Below are 19,129 nucleotides of genomic sequence, written 5' to 3'. Positions count from 1 at the left end.
GGAAAACTGGTGTGTAAAGCTGTGAAAGTTGGCTTTGATGAATCAAGTTATCTCTGGATGAACTTGGGGTGGGAATTGAGAGGATGAGATTTGGTTGCTAGTGGAGTAACGTTATACATAGTTAGCTTTACTACATACAGCTAGGGGCTTTTTAATTATGGCATTTTTCGGATGTGATTGTATGTTGTGAAAGTGTGCTCCTTTACATAACATTAGATTTCTTGTGGGCATCCTTACAGCCATACATTCATTTAAGAATATTGACCTTGCTTCAGGCCTCTGACACAAAGATAGGCTGTTTGCCTCCATTTGCTGTACCTTAATGTTCCAATTAGCTTTGTTGTACATAGTAGACTGCTGTTTAAACATTTTGAGGTGTCTTACTGTGCCAGTGGGCCGTATTTCCCCAGCCTACAGGGCTCATGATGTTAGTGAAGTGGTATTAGCAGTCTCCTATGTAATTTACTTAACTTTGGTGGCCAAATTGTTGTCACACGTAAAAATTTGTTTCCTTGCAAGTACCTTGCAGCTTCTTTATATAGTCCTTTTTTCCGTGACTGATTTCTGGGATAGATGGGGTTGCAGCATTCTCTCAAGCAGGTGTTATCGTTCCCTAGCCCCTAGTGCATCCCCTTTTATGGGGTGTGTCTGGGCTTATGAACTGTGCTCAAAATAAAAGGCCAGTGACTTAGCTTCAAACAAAGGGACTTTTCTGTATCACAAAGGTGAAGCACCTCTTACAGCTTTTAACGAGTACTGCACAAAGCAAAACTACTGTACAAGTCTGAAACGCTATGCATCATGCTACATCCTCACTCGGCTTACTAGTATAGTTCTGTCAAATCGTAAAGGGACAAATATGCAGGGGTCCATGCTGAATGAGAAAAAGCATAGCTATAGTTTAATGAACTGCTTCTATCTGAAAAGTTGGCTTACTAGGGAATCGATAACGTCTTAAAAACTGTACCATTAAATACTAGGTTTGAAATCACATACTCCTCACCCACATACATGCGGTTCTTGTGTGTATGTGTATATTACACACGCACACACACGCGCACACACATATATATATATATATATATATATATATATAGTATGTATACACGCACACACACGTACATATATATAATATACATATATTTTATATATATATATATATATATATATATATATATATATATATGTGTGTGTATGAATTTTTGTATGTTTGCCACCATACCCGCTGATAGTCCTTCCTTTGCTCAGACATTATGCTGCTCTCAAGGTAGGTCATCCTCCAGGCAGCGCTTGTTGGCGTCCTCATAAAGTGTGTGTGTGTAATTTTTTTTGGCCCTTTATCTATCCCACGTCACAAGGATTGACTACATTCTTCTGTCTACACATTCGTACTTTCTCATGTTTGATGACAAGGGATACCATCACAGTCTTTGTGTCCACACGAAAGTCATTCACGCACAGGGCCCCCATTTCATGACAGTGGCTTGTCATTGGAGCAGTAATGTGAGTAGGACAGGAACCAACATCTTCCCACTCCTATCTTCCCTGTATCATTAAGCATCTGAGCTGCTAGTTCATAGGTTCATAGGTTTATACTAGGCTATCTGCCGTAAGGCATTTATAAGCCTAGCCCAAAGTTTTGTGGCTTACGCCACCCCTTATGTTAAAAAATACTGTGCCCATTAGTTTGTTGTGCCTCTGTCCAGCAGTGACACAGAGATGATTCCCGGGGTAAACCTACGATCTCCCATCCACCGGTCAAGATTTCTCTTGAACAGAGCCAGCGAGGTGCTCTGCCTCACATGGACTGGGATTTTATTCCACAGCATAGGGAGTCTCTGGGTGACAAATCTATCCCTCCAGCATGTCCTGTTTATATCCGTGCTAAGGTTTAAGTCGCTTGCTCTAGTGGATCTGGTAGATGTGGATTTTTTGAGGTGGAGCATGTCCATTAATTCCGGGTTGGACATGGCCTTGTATGTCAGGCACAGGTCACCTCTGAGCAGGCGGTATGCGACTGAATAGAGTTGGAGTTTCTTCAGTCTGGCAGCATATGACAGATTTTGGAGTCCCTTTATCCTTTTGGTGAGGAACTTTTGGGGTCTCTCCAATTGCTGCAGGTGTCGGGTGAGATGCATCCCGAATGGGGCATTGTACTCTATCATTGGTCTGATAAGTGAAGAGTACAGGGGAACAATGACCTCACTTGATCTGGATGTGAATCCCTTCATGATCAGGTGGGCAATGTAGAAGGTCTTTCTAACCACTTTAGCAATGTGATTGTCAAAAGAAAGGCCACTGTCAACCTGGGTCCCCAGGTCCCTGATAACCTCTTCTGTGCTTAATGGATTGACACCTATATGGTAGCTTGGGGTTACCTTGTTTTTCCCGAAGGGTATGACTATACATTTTTTGGCATTTAACTTCAGGCCATGGCTCTGGCACCAGTTATCAGTTTCCGTGAGACCCTCTGAAGGATATCTGTGTCCGATGTACTTTCCACTATGGCCCAGTTTGCAGTCATCTGCAAACTTTGTCAGCCATAGTCCCCCTATGTTTGCCTGTACTTCTGAGAAGTAGATGCCGAACAACAGTGGGCCAAGGACTGAGCCCTGTGGGACCCCACTTGTGACCGGCTTGGAGTCTGACATGGCGCCAGCAACTCTAACCCTGTGGGTTCTGTCCTTTAGCCAGTTTGCAACCCATCTTGTGACATATGGGTTTACATTTAAGCTGGTAAGTTTCTCTATAATACCCGAGTGGGGTATTGTGTCGAAAGCTTTTGCGAGGTCTAGGTAGGCTGTATGGACTGCCTTTCCCTCATCAATGGCCTTGGTGACTGTTTCGAAGAAGTCGACCAAGTTCAAAAGGCATGATCTGCCCTTGACAAAGCCAAACTGGGTCAGGTCCAATGTCCGCAAGTCCCCTATGTCTTTGTTTATGAGTTCCATTATGATCCTCTCCATAGCTTTGCAGACCAGGCTTGTTAAGCTTATGGGGCGGTAATTTCCAGGGTCGGTAGAGGTACCTCCTTTGTGGAGTGGGACCACAGTTGCCGTACGCCACTCCTTGGGCACGTATCCTGTAGTTGAACTTGAGGCACCTGTACTGTAGTCAGGGCTTCATCCATCTTGTACCACAACCTCAGGTTAAGCGATATGTTTCACAAAAAAAAGACATAAATGTTTTTGATAGCATACAGGACTTTGCTGCTGGTTTAAAAATTGCATTGCTTTCACAAGGGCAGCTTATGTCAGGGAAACAGCAGACACTTTGATACTGATTTAAAAAATAACATTGTGTTCCAAACCATTGTTTAGAGAAAAATACAGCTGGAAAAGACAGTACACAAAGTGAATAATCCTAAATTGAAGATTGGGAAGTAAAAAATGTACCTGATAGAGATGCACCAAGTAGCATTTTTTTAAGTATTTAAGTTATAAGTTATTGTAATAAAAGTAAACATTTGTAAGTGATGGGTTGCAGTTGAATTCTTGAAACAGAGCTATGGCAAACAGCATGATCAGTATATCTCTACGGCTTCATTTGAGACTAATGCTTACATGTATGTTGCCAAAAATGACTGTGGTGAAGCAACATGTTAATTTTGATAAAAAGTTGCTTTGCTGATCATGAGGAAGCAATACATGGAATTTTTCTGTCTATCAAAAATTGCATTGCTTTCACAAATGGCTGTTGATCTCTCAAGGATTGCAACTTCTGCAGTTTTTACTGTAGGTTAAAAGCAATTGTGCTAGTTCCTGCAGAGGTTTCCTCATGGCAAAATGGGATACAACCTGCATGGAAGCGCTTGGGCTAGCACCTACTTCATAGCTGCAGTTTCAAATGCTTCCTTCATAGCTTGTTAGAGGTGGCATGTCATTTTGAAAGTGTCTTCCTTGTATGTCAACCCCTTTACTGACTTGCGCTTGCACCACTGCATGTCAACACAAAAGGAATGAGGTGTGCTTCTAAAGCAGGGTTTCATGGTTTCAGACCTGATACTAATTTGCTGTTCTTTATACAGGATTTGTATAATAATGACTCCCCACTCAACAAAAGTACCACTGTTCTTGTAAACCAAAATTCTGCTTTGGAATAGTAATTTCCAGAATTTGTTTTTTTTTTTTTTAAACAAACCTCTCCTGTTTGGTATCTACTTCTCTGAAGTACAGGTTAACACAGAAGGCCTCTGGCTAACGAAGTTTGCAGATGACTGCAAACTAGGAGCCATAGTCAAGTCCCCAAATGATATGGACATTCTACAGAAGGGCCTCGCTGAGACAGATGCCTAGTGTCAGAGCCATGGCCTCAAGCTCAATGCCAAAAAGTGCAGTGTCATCCCCTTTGGTAAAAACTTTGTACCCATGAACTACCACATAGGCAGCAATTTACTTAACACCGAATATGTGATGAGACCTTGGGACCCAGGTGGATAGTAGTCTCTCCTTTGATAGTCACATCGCCACAGTAGTCAGAAAGTCCTTCTATGTGGCACACCTAATCATAAAAGGGTTCTCATCCAGGAAAAAAGAGGTCATTGTTCCCCTCTACTCGACACTCATTAGACCCATTATAGCATACAACGCCCCTTTTGGAATGTACCTCACAAGACATCTGCAGCAGCTGGAAAGGCCACAGAAATACCTCACAAAGAGGATTACTATCCTCAAACAAATGCCCTACACTGACCTTGTCAAAAAACTCCAGCTTTACTCCGTAGCATATCGCCTACTCGGAGGTGATCTCTGCCTAATATATAAAGCTATGTCAAACCTAGAGCTGTTGGACATGCTACACCTAAAGAAGTCCATATCCCTCCGAGCTACATGCTCTAGGGACCTCAACCTTGTCACCACAGTAAAAAGGACGTACTGGAGGGATAGATTCCTGTCCCAAAGACTTTGCATACCCTGGAACAGGCTACCCATCTATGTCAAGCAAAGTTCTTCATTAGCACTCTTCAAGAAAAATCTTGAGTGGATGGGAAATAAGAAATACACCATCGGGGATCACTTCTGTGTCTCTGCTTGATAGTGGTACAGGAAAATAACTTTCTTGGGTGGCGTAAGCCACGGAACCTTGTTGGCTAGGCTTACGTAGGCCCTTGGGCCGATAGCCTAGTACCTACCTATGAACCTAATTAAGCTTATGTCATGGCGTCATCTGTCCGGTTTAGTGTGAAGTAATTCAAAACATCATTCCTTTTTTAATACAGCATGTTTAAAAACACTTGCTGTCCTAGTGTTCAGATATCTTGACATGTTAACTTTTTAATGTAGTCTTAAGGATATAATTTTGTAGTGCATGGAGCTCGCTAATTACGTTCCAGTGTTTGAAAAAAGATAAACCCGTTAAGCACCAGAATGGCACATGACCTGACCTTAACAAATGTTAAGCACCTTCTGTGAAAGTTGATAAGGTCGGGTCCCACACTAGGCAATAAAATATGGCTGTACTCACTAGCAAATGACCGCGGCAGAGCAAAAGATTTGTTTTTGCCTTTTGTCTGTAGCCTTAATGTGTCCCTAACTTCCTTTAAAAAAAAAAAAAAAAAACTTACCAAAGACTTGCTAGAATAACAGGATATGTGTTTGCCTGAATAATCTCAAGAATGTGAGCGATGAAACTCGAGTTTTATCATTGTTTAGTGACTTCATGTCTCAGTGGCAGGTCCAAAAAACACATTTTATAAAGAACAGACCTAAAATATGAAACAATCTGGATGTCCTGTGAAAATCTGGACAGATGAGCAGTATGGAGGGAAGTGTAAATGTAATAGACTGTGTTACACTACCTCTCTTGACAGAGCTTGCTAGTTGTCTTACAGCACTGAAGTCCAGGAAAACACATAACGACTTTTTCCACTTTAGCAGTACATAGAGGAGGTAAAGCTTCACATACTATAAAGAATTATGGTCGTCTCACTGTTCATAACCCCTTGTATGTTCTCCACATGGATGCCAAGATTCACCTCTTGAGCTTCGCTCTCGAGGTAAATTACTTGGCATCCGTGTCTCAAACACCGGGTTATTGTTTTATAGGTAGTGTTTAATTCATTTTTGAAAATGTTCTTTTCAGGTTTAATTTTCATTAAATTGAGTAGATCTCCATTGATTTCTTGCATTTGGTTATAACTTTAGAAATTATTTCATATTCTGTAAAGGATGCTGGAGTTCTGTGAAAGTAATTTTGTTAAAAGCTTCCAGAATTTTTTTTTTGTTCTTTTAGGTTGATCCTTTTGATGTTCATCGTGCATACAGCTGCAGTCATAACAGATGGGGTATTCCTGCCGTCAGGTGGGTCCTCGGTCGGCCGAATTCCAAAGTCTAGGTCCGGTGTCGGTTGTCGTCGCTTCTTCCCTGACGTCAGTGCGGCAGGGGTATAAAAGAGGCAGCCAACGCCATTTTCTTCAGTCTTTCTTGCCGCACGGTGCCCGAAGCAGAAGCAGTTCGCAAGTGCCGGTTGGCCAGCTCCTGAGATTTACGAAAGTATTTCAGCCGAAGTCTTCTTGAAAGCTAAGTACCCCGATGGGGAAACTTTTCTTGCCTCAGACCGATGTCAGACAAAGTTAATAATTGCATTTCATGTGGGAAGCAAATACCGCATAAGGATTTCCACTCTTTCTGTATACCTTGCTTAGGCACAGACCACGACGTCTCGGCCTGCCGTTTTTGTGCTAGATTCAGTAAGCGCACTATTAAGCGTCGGCCGGAGTTCACCCTTCACTTTTTTTGGCAAAAAGTTTAATTATATTATGTTGTCGGATACTCCGACTCCAGTTTTGAGCAAAAAATGCAAAGATAAGGACTGACATACGAGGTCCGCACCACCTACTGAAACCACGCTAAGGCCAACTACTGGTTCTCCGGTACTCAGCGAGGCGCCTACGCAGCTCCTGAGTACCGATGACAATGCATTACCTGTGTCTTCAGTACCCGAGGTCGCAGGCTCCTTGGCCCCCATTCCTACTACAGATCCCGACGCCACCCCTGGCGGGGGAACTCAGAATTTAGACAGGCCTGCCATTTCTCAAGGGGTTTTCAGGCCTTCCTCCTTCTCCATTAAAACCTTCACTAAATCTAAAGCAGCCATGAAAACCAAAAAACAGGTTCCTCAGGCCCCCTCTCAAGGCACCATGCCTAAAACACAGATGCTTAAAATGGCTGAGGATTTGATTACTCTTATCAGGGGTTCTCAACCCCACTCTGACAAAAGGCCCAGATTAGAGGAAGACTACCTTTCCTCAGATCAAGCTTCTATTACCTCAGAACTATCTGAGGACCAGGATTATGCCTATTCTCCATTTGAAGACTCTGATGTAGAGGAGTCTATTCCCTCGGTCTCCCCCCCCCCCCCCGAGGACTTCTCTTTTGGGGAAACCCTGCATACATTGAGGGAACACTTTCACTGGGAAGGCCAAGATTACTCAGATTCCAAGAAAAGGCTCAGGGAATTTCTCCTGCTCCCCCAGCATAGGCCTCTGGCTATCCCTCCTGTTTTAGATATATTGGATGATGTGTACACAGAAGCCAGCCTTAATCCTGATTCTTTGCCTCCAGCTTCTGTTAAACCAGAGGGGTATTACCGGGTTCCTGATTCTCACCAGTTCCTATATAAAAGCCATACTGCTGACCCAGAGACAATTTCACAGGGTCCCAAGGGAATTAAGGCCTCTACTGCTAAAAATCCATTACCCTCAGAGAGAGATTCCAGAGCTTTAGAAAGGTGGGGGAAAAAGGTGTACACCTCGGCCACTTTAACCATGAGGGCATTAAACTGTCAGTTCCATATGTTAAAGTATCAACAGTTTTTGATATCTCAGCTGAAAAGCAAGATGACACAACCAGAACAACCAGATTTAAAAGAGTTGCAGGATTTGTTGCATGGTGCAGAGCAAGTTGGTAAACATACCTTGCAGTGTTGTTTTGATGCTTTAGAGGCCTCATGTAGAGCTGCTGTTACGGGGTCTGTTATACGTAGGCATGCTTGGCTCAAAGAGCAAACCTTACCTTATGTCAAAGCTAAATTATTGGATGCACCTCTTCAAAAAGATGTATTGTTTGGTGTTAAAGCTGAGGAGGTGCTGAAGAAAATGGAGGAAAAAGCGAAATCAATGCAAACAGTGAAAGATTTCCTGCAGGTACAGCCTCCGCGTTTCAGCAGAAACTGGCCTTCAAAAAATTGGTCCTTTCCAGCCACAGACAGACCTCAAAGGGGCGGATACAGGCGCCCAAGGGGCAGAGGGCAACCTCAAGGATCTTACAGAGCCAGACAGTGGCAAGCACCAACCCCAAGAGGTGGAGAAGATAGATCACAGTCTTTTAGAAAACAGACACAATGACTTGCCCCTACACCTGCCAAGCAAAGCTTTAATGGCAGCACCTTTGGGCGTAAAACTGACATTATTCTCAAAAAATTGGCATATTGTTACAAAAGACAAATGGATTCTGGACATTATAGATGGAGAGGCTACAGGTTCCACTTTCACACCCTTCCAAAAATGAGAGGCATGCCCAACCTGCCACAAAATCAAAGGGCAGAGGCACAAAAACAAGTTGCAGCTATCATGGACATGAAAGCAATTCAAGAGGTACCTACAAAAGAACAAGGTCAAGGGTTTTATTCCAGACTATTCCTGGTACCGAGGAAAGACAAAGATTGGAGACCCATCTTAGACGTATCCATCCTAAATACATCTACAGGTGCCAAAATTCAAGATGCTCACATTACAGCAGCTTCTTCCCATGCTGGGCAAGGAGTCTTGGCTGGTAACATTGGACCTCAAGGAGGCATACCTGCATGTCCCTATCAGACAAGATTGCAGAAGATACCTCAGATTTCTTGCAGGTTCAACCCATTACCAATTCTCTGCATTGCCCTTTGGCTTATCTACTGCGCCCAGAGTGTTTACAAAATGCCTGGCATCAGTAATCGCCTTCTGCAGACTACAAGTGATACAAATCTACCCATATCTGGACGACTGCCTGATCCAAGCGGACAGCAAGGACATACTACTGCAGCACCTGGCATTTGTAATAAAACTGTTGAACTTCCTGGGATACACAGTCAGCAAAAAGAAGTAAAAACTAATACCCTCTCAACAAATAATTTTCCTGGGTGCCAGCTTGGATACAACCACCCAGATGGCCTACCTCACACCAGACAAGCAAGGGCAACTGTCTCAATACTTCAGAAAAATGGCAACTTACACCAGGCTAACTGCAAGGAAAATCCTGCAGGCTCTGGGATTCATGGCATCTTGCATCCTACTAATCCCATGTGCAAAGCTGCATATGAGGAAACTTCAATGGTACCTGAAAAACTTATGGTCTCAACACAGCCACAGCTTGGAAACAATTATCCCACTCATTCCATGCCTTCAAAAGGAATTTTTGTGGTGGACTCAAGCTTGCCAAAGAAACACAAGTCTTCCTTTCTGTGTACCTCAAGCAACTCAAATCATCACAACAAACGCCTCAGACTACGCCTGGGGAGCACACATGACAGATCAGTGCATTCAGGGAAAATGGACCTGAAAAGAGAAGCACCTTCACATCAACCAAAAGGAAATGCTAGCCGTGCAAAAGGCTGTTATGACCTTCAAAGACCTACTGCATCCAGGCCAGCTATTGATAAGGACAGACAATACCACAGTGATGTGGTACATAAACAAACAGGGGGGAACTCATTCATACCCCCTGTGCAGGCAAGCCATGACCCTATGGAACACAGCACTGGAATTGCAAATTTAACTGCAGGCACAATTCCTGCCAGGGAAGGAAAACACACTGGCAGACAACCTAAGCAGAAATATGACAGATCCACACGGATGGAAGTTGCATCCTCAACTTTTCACAAAGATAACTCAGGCATGGGGACAGCCAGACATAGATCTCTTTGCTACCCACAGAAATTGCCAGTTGAAAAACTTTTGTTCAAGGACCTATCATCCACAGGCCTGGAAAGTGGACGCACTTTCCTTCAATTGGGCAACATTGACAGTCTATGCCTTCCCGCCTCTTCCTCTGCTGCCCAAAGTTCTATTTAAAGCCAGAGCAGAGAGGCCGAAAATGATTCTCATCGCTCCAGACTGGCCAAGACAACACTGGTATCCGCTCCTGAGGAGCCTGACACATTCCCCACCATGGATCCTACCTCTAATCCCTCTTCTGTTGTCCCAGCACAACTACAAAACCATTCACAGCCATCTCAAAACTCTAAATCTAGCTGCATGGAGAATTCCTTGATTTCCCAACAGTTTCTCCTCTCCAAGGAGGTGCAGGATGTCATCTTGGAGACCAGAAGACCTTCTACTAGAAAGGCTTACTCCGCCAAATGGAAACGATTTTGTGCCTGGAATCAAGAAAAAGGACAGAATCCTTGGGTAATAAATATACCTCAAATTTTACAGTACCTAGCTGAGATGTTAAACAATGGACTTTCCTTTTCCTCCATCAAGATCCACGCTTCAGCCATTTCTGCACAATACAACACAGATCCTCCATTATTCTCTCACCCTCTCTTAAGGCAGTTCCTCAGAGGGAAAAAAGAATTTAAAACCCCCAAGGAAACCACCAGTCCCTGCTTGGGACCTCAACTACGTATTGGAAAAGCTGACCCTTCCTCCCTTCGAGCCAGCTTCTTCAACAGAGTTACAGTACTTGTCATGGAAAACAGCCTTTCTTCTGGCTATCACCTCAGCACGCAGGGTTTCGGAGCTACAGGCCCTCATGGCTGTGCAACCATTCATCATTTTCCATCAGGACAGAGTTTCCTTACGAACCAGTCCTACCTTTATGCCAAAGGTAGTATCCAGTGTAGCTTTGAATCAGACTATCCACTTACCTACCTTTTAACCTAATCCACAAAACAAAGGGGAAAGACTACTACATTCCTTGGACATTCACAGACAACTTCGTTACTACTTGGACAGAACAAAGCCATTCAGGAAATCTGAGCAACTCTTTGTGTCCTATGCTGTAGGTGCTCAGGGAAAGGCTATTTCCAAACAGACAGTTTCAAAATGGATAGCCCACTGCATACGCTTTTGTTACTCATTTCATGGAAAAACTGTGCCTGCATGCATCAGATCCCACTCCACCAGAGCCACAGCTACCTCTGCAGCCTTCTTCAGGGGGGTCCCTACCAAGGACATTTTGGAAGCCGCCACCTGGAGTTCAGTGCACACTTTCTCCAAGCACTATCACCTCCCACTATACTCAAAATCTAGAGCGGGCTTTGCCACAGCAGTTCTGCATGGCATCCTAGCCCCTCCTAGTTCCACTTAGTGCCTACCACCCTTACTTAGCTCTGGGATTCTACCCATCTGTTATGACTGCAGCTGTATGCACGATGAGCATAGTACAGTTTTGTACCTACCATAAATGTAGATGTTCGAGTGCTCATACAGCTGCAGTCCAGGTTTCTCTCCCTCCATCCCCTCTTAGGACAGGCCTTATGACAAACACTTTTCATATAACCTTTTTGGGGTATTCTTTTATGGTGTATTTGCTTGCAACTACTGTTTTTGATTTATCAACATTGCATCTTTGCATAACATCATGTTTGCCTTCCTTCTGGGGGCACCTGACTTCTGGGGCAAGAAAAAACTAAAGAAAATGGCGTTGGCTGCCTCTTTTATACCCCTGCCGCACTGATGTCAGGGAAGAAGCGACGACAACCGACGCCAGACCTAGACTTTGGAATTCGGCCAACCAAGGACCCGCCTGACGGCAGGATAACCCCATCTGTTATGACTGCAGTTGTATGAGCACTCGAACATCTACATTTATGGTAGGTACAAAACTGTACTGTTTTATTTGCTTGATTTAAAGTTGAATGTGTAACATTTCTTTAAGAGTCTAAATGGATACATTTTCCTTGATTACACAGAAAGGTCACAGTTTACGTGAAAAGCTTGCAGAAATGGAAACTTTTAGGGACATCTTGTGCAGACAGGTCGATACTCTGCAAAAGTACTTTGATGCTTGTGCTGATGCAGTCAGCAAAGATGAACTTCAGAGGGATAAAGGTAAGTTTCTATGCTTGTATAGTTTCAGTTGCAGTGTCATAGCCCTGTTATTTTCCTTGTAGAAGCTATGAGTGATCCTGTTACTCAGGAGGAGCTGGCTGAATTTAAAAAAAGGGATGCAAGAGATGTGGAAAGTGATGGCTTGCCAGTTCGATAGCTGAGGAATGGGCATTACCTAGATGAGTACATATCTTCATTATGGTGTTGGAAATCAAGGACATTCTTTCTTCATGGAAAGATTTAGCATTACTGTTTACCCTACAGATATATTTCAGAGTTAAATTCATAACTATAAATTGTTTTTGGCAGTGCTTGAGAAAAGGTTAGTAAAATGTAAATGGTTGGGATAGTGTAGGTGCATTGCGGGACTGACTTGGTAATGTATTGAAAATGGTTTTGTCTACATTGAAAATTCAGATTTTATGAGTGGTTTGTATGGGTACTAGACTGAGTGAATGCAAAGGAGAATGAATGCAGACGTGTATGTTCACTAATTTTGCTGATTACCAATTGTAGTGTGGCTGGTTGTTAAATATAGAATGGTAGATGCTTTGATATTTTGGGTGAGATTGGATACATGTGTTATGGTGAGTGTTCTGGGATGAAATTATGTATGTTATGGAATTACTGCCATATTTGTTTGTATTGTTGAATGGAAGTAGTTTCCAGAGTGACATCTTTATGCAGCTAGCCACCCAGCTGTGTAAACCTTGGCTCTAGATGATTGCCAGTGTTAGTGATACTCCAACCCCATGTGCAAAAATGGAAAAAAGGGGTTGTGGAGGGTTGGATCTCTGATACAACCATGGAGTTAGTATATTTCAGTCCATAGGGAACAAAACACATTGAAATGTTTCTTTTGTTTTGTTTTAATGTGCTTAGTTACTCATTGTTTTTGTCTTTATGTGGTTGCTTATTTACTGATTTGATGTCTGCAGTCATTCAGATTTGTTTTCTGTTTTGTATTCACGGCTTTGATGGCCTCTGCAATTTTTAGTTTACCATTACTGATATATTTATTGAAAAATGGATGTACTAATGAAAATGGCTTAAGAACTGAGGAAACCAATATTACTATAAAGTGTACATGCAAAGAAAGCCTTTGTCAAAATAGAATGCTTTTATTTGATATTAGTGGTCAAGGATTTTTTTTTTCATTTGAATTTAGTGACTTAGCACAAGGAATTTATGAGGCATCTGGAACCGGAATCAAGATTCTTGCATTAATGTTATGGACTTTTGAGCTGTCAAGGGGAATTAGTCACTGATGTCCTCTGTTCTTTACTACTTGCTTTGTATTTAGAACATTTAGCAGTTCTGTTAAGGAAGTTGGCCTTGACTGATACCTGGTAGTCTAGGAAGAAATAATGGCTTTAGTTTTTGCAGGTGATATATTGATTTATATGCTGGACCTTGAAAAAGAAGTTGAATTGGATACATTTGAAATGTTGGGTTACAAGGGTAGCAGGAAAACATGGGCAGAGAGAATAAACTTTTTGCCTTTTGGAGATAGTAAGTTGGGTATCCGGTAGAAAAGCAAGTTTGCACAACTGGGAGATACTGAAGGGCTCAAACACAATTTGGATCAATGGATGGGAAATTTAAAATTCACACCTGAGTATCCCTATGACCCTTATGGACGGGGAAAATCTGTAAGATACTCAATGTACAGACACAAATCCATACCATCCACTTGCCCCGTATGTTGGTTAAAATTGGTTTATATTGGCTAAGCTTGTAAGGTTTCTTAAGCCGTTAGCCTGGTAATCTCCTATGAACCTGTAAGTGAAATTAGTAGGTAGTTGGAGTTCATGGGAGCAGAGTCGATTGCCTTTTTTGCAGATAAGAGTATGAGGAATTGTTCAGTACTTCAAGAATTACAAGTTAGATACAACTGTTAGAGGTGTATCCCATCAAAAATAGCTTTTGTTATTGGAAGCCAAAAATAATGGGGCAGTAATAAAGGGAATAGTAAGTAGAGGAAGTAAGCCTTCAATCAAAGGAGTTGAAGTTCGAGATGATAGAGATTTGCAACCATGTTGAAAGCTGAGTAGATGAGAGTGGAAATGGGTTTGTGTGCTGCCCAGGTATGCTGCAAAGTAGTGTTATGGCATTTCAGAATTTTTGCATGCAAATGCAACCAGAAGTATTTTTATTATCACTGGTACTAAGGGATATTTCCATAGTTAGTTAGTATAGCTGGAGGTGGAAAAAGGGGACATTGATGACATGAGAGCATGTATTCTGTCATTCATAAATTTAAAAAGAGTTAGGTGAGAAGGACCACTTACCTACATATTTATGCTTTAAAGAATTGTGAAGGCTTCACAGTGTACTATGTATGAGGGAACAATATTTTATAATTTTGGTAAACTATTACAGAGGTGAAAGTCAGTGTTAATGCTTACAGTTACAGGTGTGTTTCAGTTAATGGATAAGTTGGACAATAGGGAAAATCATTTGACAAAAAAAAAGATTATATGGCCAAATGGTTGCCATGGAAATTATATAAGAATTGATGGACTTGTGAACCCAGATAACACTGAAGCCTACCCTGAGCTGTATACTAAAGCACTGTACAACCACATTCATAGCTGCATAGAGGAAGCAGTACCTCTCCCAAGACAAACCTATGATTACTGTCAAAAATAAACCACCATAGGGGCCCCTTAGCATAAATAAGCTGTTCAGCAAAAGGGAAAAAAAATCCTCTCCAAAGCCAAGAAACAACGGACAAAACAGTACAAAAAAGACATTTTCCAGTGTAAACAAACAAATTAGAGAGCTAATCAAGACTGCCAAAGCAAACTACAAGGCAAGGATAGCCTCCAAGGTGAAAGATAACCATAAGGCTTTTTTTAATTATGTTCTCAACCTCAGGGAAAACTCTGAGCAATGTGCTGAGTTAATCATTAACGGCAACACTTACAACCCAGCCTAAAACTATAGCAAACCTGCTGGCCAACAAGTTCTATTCAACTTTCTCCCCCCATCACCTCCTACCACACCCAGAGAAATACACGCGACCATCCCCTACCAGTCATTGAGGGAACAGGTCCTTACTGCACTTGTTTAATCCAAAAGCACAGCCTCCTTGGATCCTGACAGCATTTCCGGATACTTAAATAGCTTAAAACAGAATCTGTCAGGGCCACTAAAAAACATCTTTAACCACAGCCTCTGAGTAGGCTTTGTCCCAGAGGAATGGAGGACTGCAGCAGTCATCCTTCTGCACAAGGGGGGACCATCATCTGACCCAGGAAACTAGAGACCCATAAGCTTGACCAGTCTTATCTCTAAGGTCATGGAGAGAATTATCAGGTACCTTGTCATTAATGATACAAGAAATATCCAAACACTGGACCAGACCCAATTTGGCTTCGCCAAAGGGAGGTCTAGACTGCTCAGTCTGGTGGACTTCATTGCAAAAGTCACCAGGGCCATGGATAAGGGTAAAACAATACTCACCACTTATCTAGACCTGGCCAAAGCCTTAGACATAACCCCCACCACTCTGGGATCATAGCTAAACTTACTGAGTTAGGCATAAACCCCTCTACATTGTCAGATGGATAGTATACTGGTTGACTGACAGGATACATGTTTCACGGATAGGTTAACCCCACTTCCAAGAAGAAACCTGTTACTAGCGGTGTCCCACAGTGCTCAGTGTTGGTACCCCTCCTATTTGGTATATAAGTCTGTGAAGTGAAGGCCAGTGTTTGGAGCCTCTGGCTCACCAAGTTCACTGACTGTAAGCTGTGAGCAATCATCGATTCCCCAAGCAATGTTGACATCCTACAGACAGGCCTAAATATGACAATCAGCTGGTATCAAAACTGTGGTCCTGAGACTAAATGCTAAAAAATGTGCAATTGTACCTTTCATTAAATCAGATGTCCCTACAAATTATAATATTGATAGCACACCCCCTAAAAGTAGACCCAGTGGTGAGGGACCTGAGAACATAAATAGATAATAACCTAAACTTTGACCACCAGGTAGGTGCAGTATAGTGAGGAAATCCCTCTGTGTGGCTCAACTTATAAGTAAAGGCATTGCATCAAGTTAAGGAAGTCTTAGTGCCATTGTACTCTGCCCTCATCAGGCCTATAATTGAGTAGAATGATTCCTTCTGCATGTACCTAACCAGGTACTTAAGCTAAATGGAACAGCTCTAGAATTTTGACATAAAAAAAAAAATTACAAAGTATAAAAAACATATCTTATGCAAATGAACTAAAGGCCCCAGTCCCTTTATTCTATCATATTGTTTGTTGAGCGGTGACTTATGCCTGACCTACAAAGTATTCTCTGAGCCAGCTTTGATGTAAATGTTACATATTCACAGGAAAAATTATGCAAAGGTTAAGTGTTCCGCGGACCTGAACCTTATTAGTGACTATAACAGAACTTGCTAGAGATACATATTCAAATCCCAAAGGCAGTCTTCTATATGGAATAAACTTCCCAGTTTCGTAAAACAAAGCCCGGCCATTACTCTCTTCAAAAAGAATTTGGATAAATGGATGGGGAACAGTAAATTCACTCCGAGGGTACTGCCAGTGTTCCTTATGGACAGAGGCGGTCTGTAAAATGACTGCTCTAGCACCCAAAGACCCACTACCCCTTCCCATGTCTGGGGTTTTAAGATGCAGTATTGTCATATCCTGGGTAATATTGGCTAGGCTTGTAAAGGCTCTTGTGCTATTAGCCTAGTAATCACCTATGAAATGTAAAGTCTGATGACTGGATTGAGATTAATATCTTTAGTTGCATTTTCTTTGAAGTTGGAATACAAGGATTACATTCTACTTTTGAGATTTATTTTACTTTTAGCAGCAACCTTAGGTTGCATATGTGTGGAGACTTTATGAATCTGGGCAAAAATGTTAAGAGAATGTCATTTTGCTAATTTAATCACCCTAAATGAATAATATGTGGTTGAGTGTACACCAGGAAAGAAGATAGCAGTAATGTATTTCCAAGAGTGTTACTCTTCTGTGTTCATTTAACAAATTGTTATAGTTTGCTTAAGTTATGATGTAATTTGCCCCTGAATGATATAATTTAGGTCCACTGTCCCCTTTTTCTTGACCAGTAGACTATACTGCATATGGCAGATATTTAGCCTCAAGAAATGACAGAAAACCTGTTTTAATTTGGCATCTCTTTGTCAATTGCTTTGTTTGTCTTTTGGCTTTTCCCGGTTAGGGGTCGCCACAGCCGAACTCCGGTCCGCTAATGATTGGCAGTAGATTTTCGCGAACGCTGAGCGAGGTGCCAGCTCGACGTCCAACCTTCAACGAAGGCACGCCCATTTACGCATGTCTTTTGAACGCCACCCAACCGCGGGGAGGACATGCTAACGCCACACAGAAGGCACTCCCTGCACTCCAGCCGAGAATCGAACGGGAGAACCTCTTGATGTGAGGCAACGCTACCACTGCACCACCGCAGTATTGGCTATAAACTGATTGCTTTCAGTTGTCATTTGACCTGAGGGTCCCAAGTAAACCTTCATTTCATTTTAATTGGACTATATCATTATACTCTAACCTTTCATACCCTTCTATTCCTTACATTCCAGAGAAGATACCTGGACACCCTAACTCTTTTATAGAAAATACTTCTCTTCTTACCTGTCCTGTACCAACTTTCAGAATCCACTCTCACGGAATCTCCTGCACTGCAGCTTCTGGTTTCCTTCTTCATTGCTACTTCCCCACTACCTGACATCTATAAAATATAGATTCCTGTAGTTAATTGTACTACTGTTCACCTTATCCTCTGTTCTTCTACTGTTTTATCTTTCATCTTATTATGAATCAGTAGCTCTTAACATCTCTCCAACTTGGTCACAACCACCTATTCATACTTCCTCTTTACACTCTCCACACATTGCACCAAGCCTATTTAATATTGCCTCTCATCTTTAGTCCCAATATAGACTTGACTAACTGTACTTCATGTCAAACCAAAACAAAATTAAGTGTAAGAATCTTCTCCAAAAAACAAGTATGCATAATTTGCCAATGTACTAAAATCCTTCTAGAAGGAGATGCACACACTGATCCTGGCCCACACCTGTTACAATGAATGCAAAGATAATTCTCTCCCACAAAATTCTTTAACCCAACAACAGCCAATCACCAACCCTGGTGATATAATTTTTGCTACAATAAATGTTAAAAGCATAAAAAGTAAAACTGCTGAACTACTTGCCTGGATTACCCAACATAAGCTTGTTCTCGCTGTAACTGAAACTTGTCTAAAACCCAGCATAAACGACTCATGGCTATAATATCTGTAATTACTGTATAAAGAGGAAAGGTGGTGGTGTTGCTTTAATATTTCCCAACACCTACCACATTTCTCCTTACATCAAGCCAATACCAAAATTCAGTTCAGTAGAGCTTCTTATTGCTTATAAACAAATATGTATTACTGTCTTTTACATCCTTCTTGGTTATAAAATGCCCATACCAGAAGATAGCCTACATTGGATATCCATAACATTTCCACATGAAAAAATACTACTGGCGATGTGAATGTCAGTTGGTTTGACATAAACTGTAACTTCCCTGCATCCAGCAGGAACTTGCATGGCATCACACAACTAATTAACAGCCCCACACATTATAGCAAAAAATATCAAATTCCTTACTAGACTGGATCTTAGTATCACACACTAGCAAATACTCCACAACAGGTGCAATGTCAGACTCTCAGTGATCATCTCCCAGTCTATACAACCAGACATCTCGCACATCCAGTTAAACAGCATATTTGTAAAATAACACATAACCTTTCCAAGTTTGACCGAGGAGTGTTCATTACTGCACTATTGCCTTATTAACTGGAACTTCCTAACAGTCATCCTCTTAGTTGATGCTTTAAATGAATCAATTACAGCTTTTCTGTTGTGTTTTTCGGCTTTTCCCAGTTTGGGGTCGCCACAGCGGAACTCCAGTCCGCTAATGATTGGTAGTTGATTTTTATGTGCCGAGTTACCAGTCCTGACGCACAACTTCCAACGAAGGTACGCCCATTCACGCATGTCTCCACGCAGAAGACGCTCTAGCTGAGAATCGA

General features: G+C 42.0%; 1 protein-coding gene across 2 annotated transcripts in view; it reads left to right on the top strand.

Annotated features, from left to right (window-relative positions):
* The window catches only part of CERT1 (ceramide transporter 1), a 2,527,843-nt gene that overhangs the window by 803,428 nt on the left and 1,705,286 nt on the right, over positions 1 to 19,129 (top strand). For both annotated transcript variants that reach the window (XM_044063956.1, XM_044063957.1), the window contains exon 5: positions 11,896 to 12,034. In XM_044063956.1, the coding sequence (XP_043919891.1) occupies positions 11,896 to 12,034 (139 nt within the window). The remainder of the gene's footprint in view (positions 1 to 11,895; positions 12,035 to 19,129) is intronic.

Source organism: Protopterus annectens, chromosome 2.part2, assembly GCF_019279795.1.
Source record: "Protopterus annectens isolate FY-2018-M chromosome 2.part2, PAN1.0, whole genome shotgun sequence".
NCBI lineage: Eukaryota > Metazoa > Chordata > Ceratodontiformes > Protopteridae > Protopterus > Protopterus annectens.
This window is presented reverse-complemented; position numbering and strand designations above follow the sequence as displayed.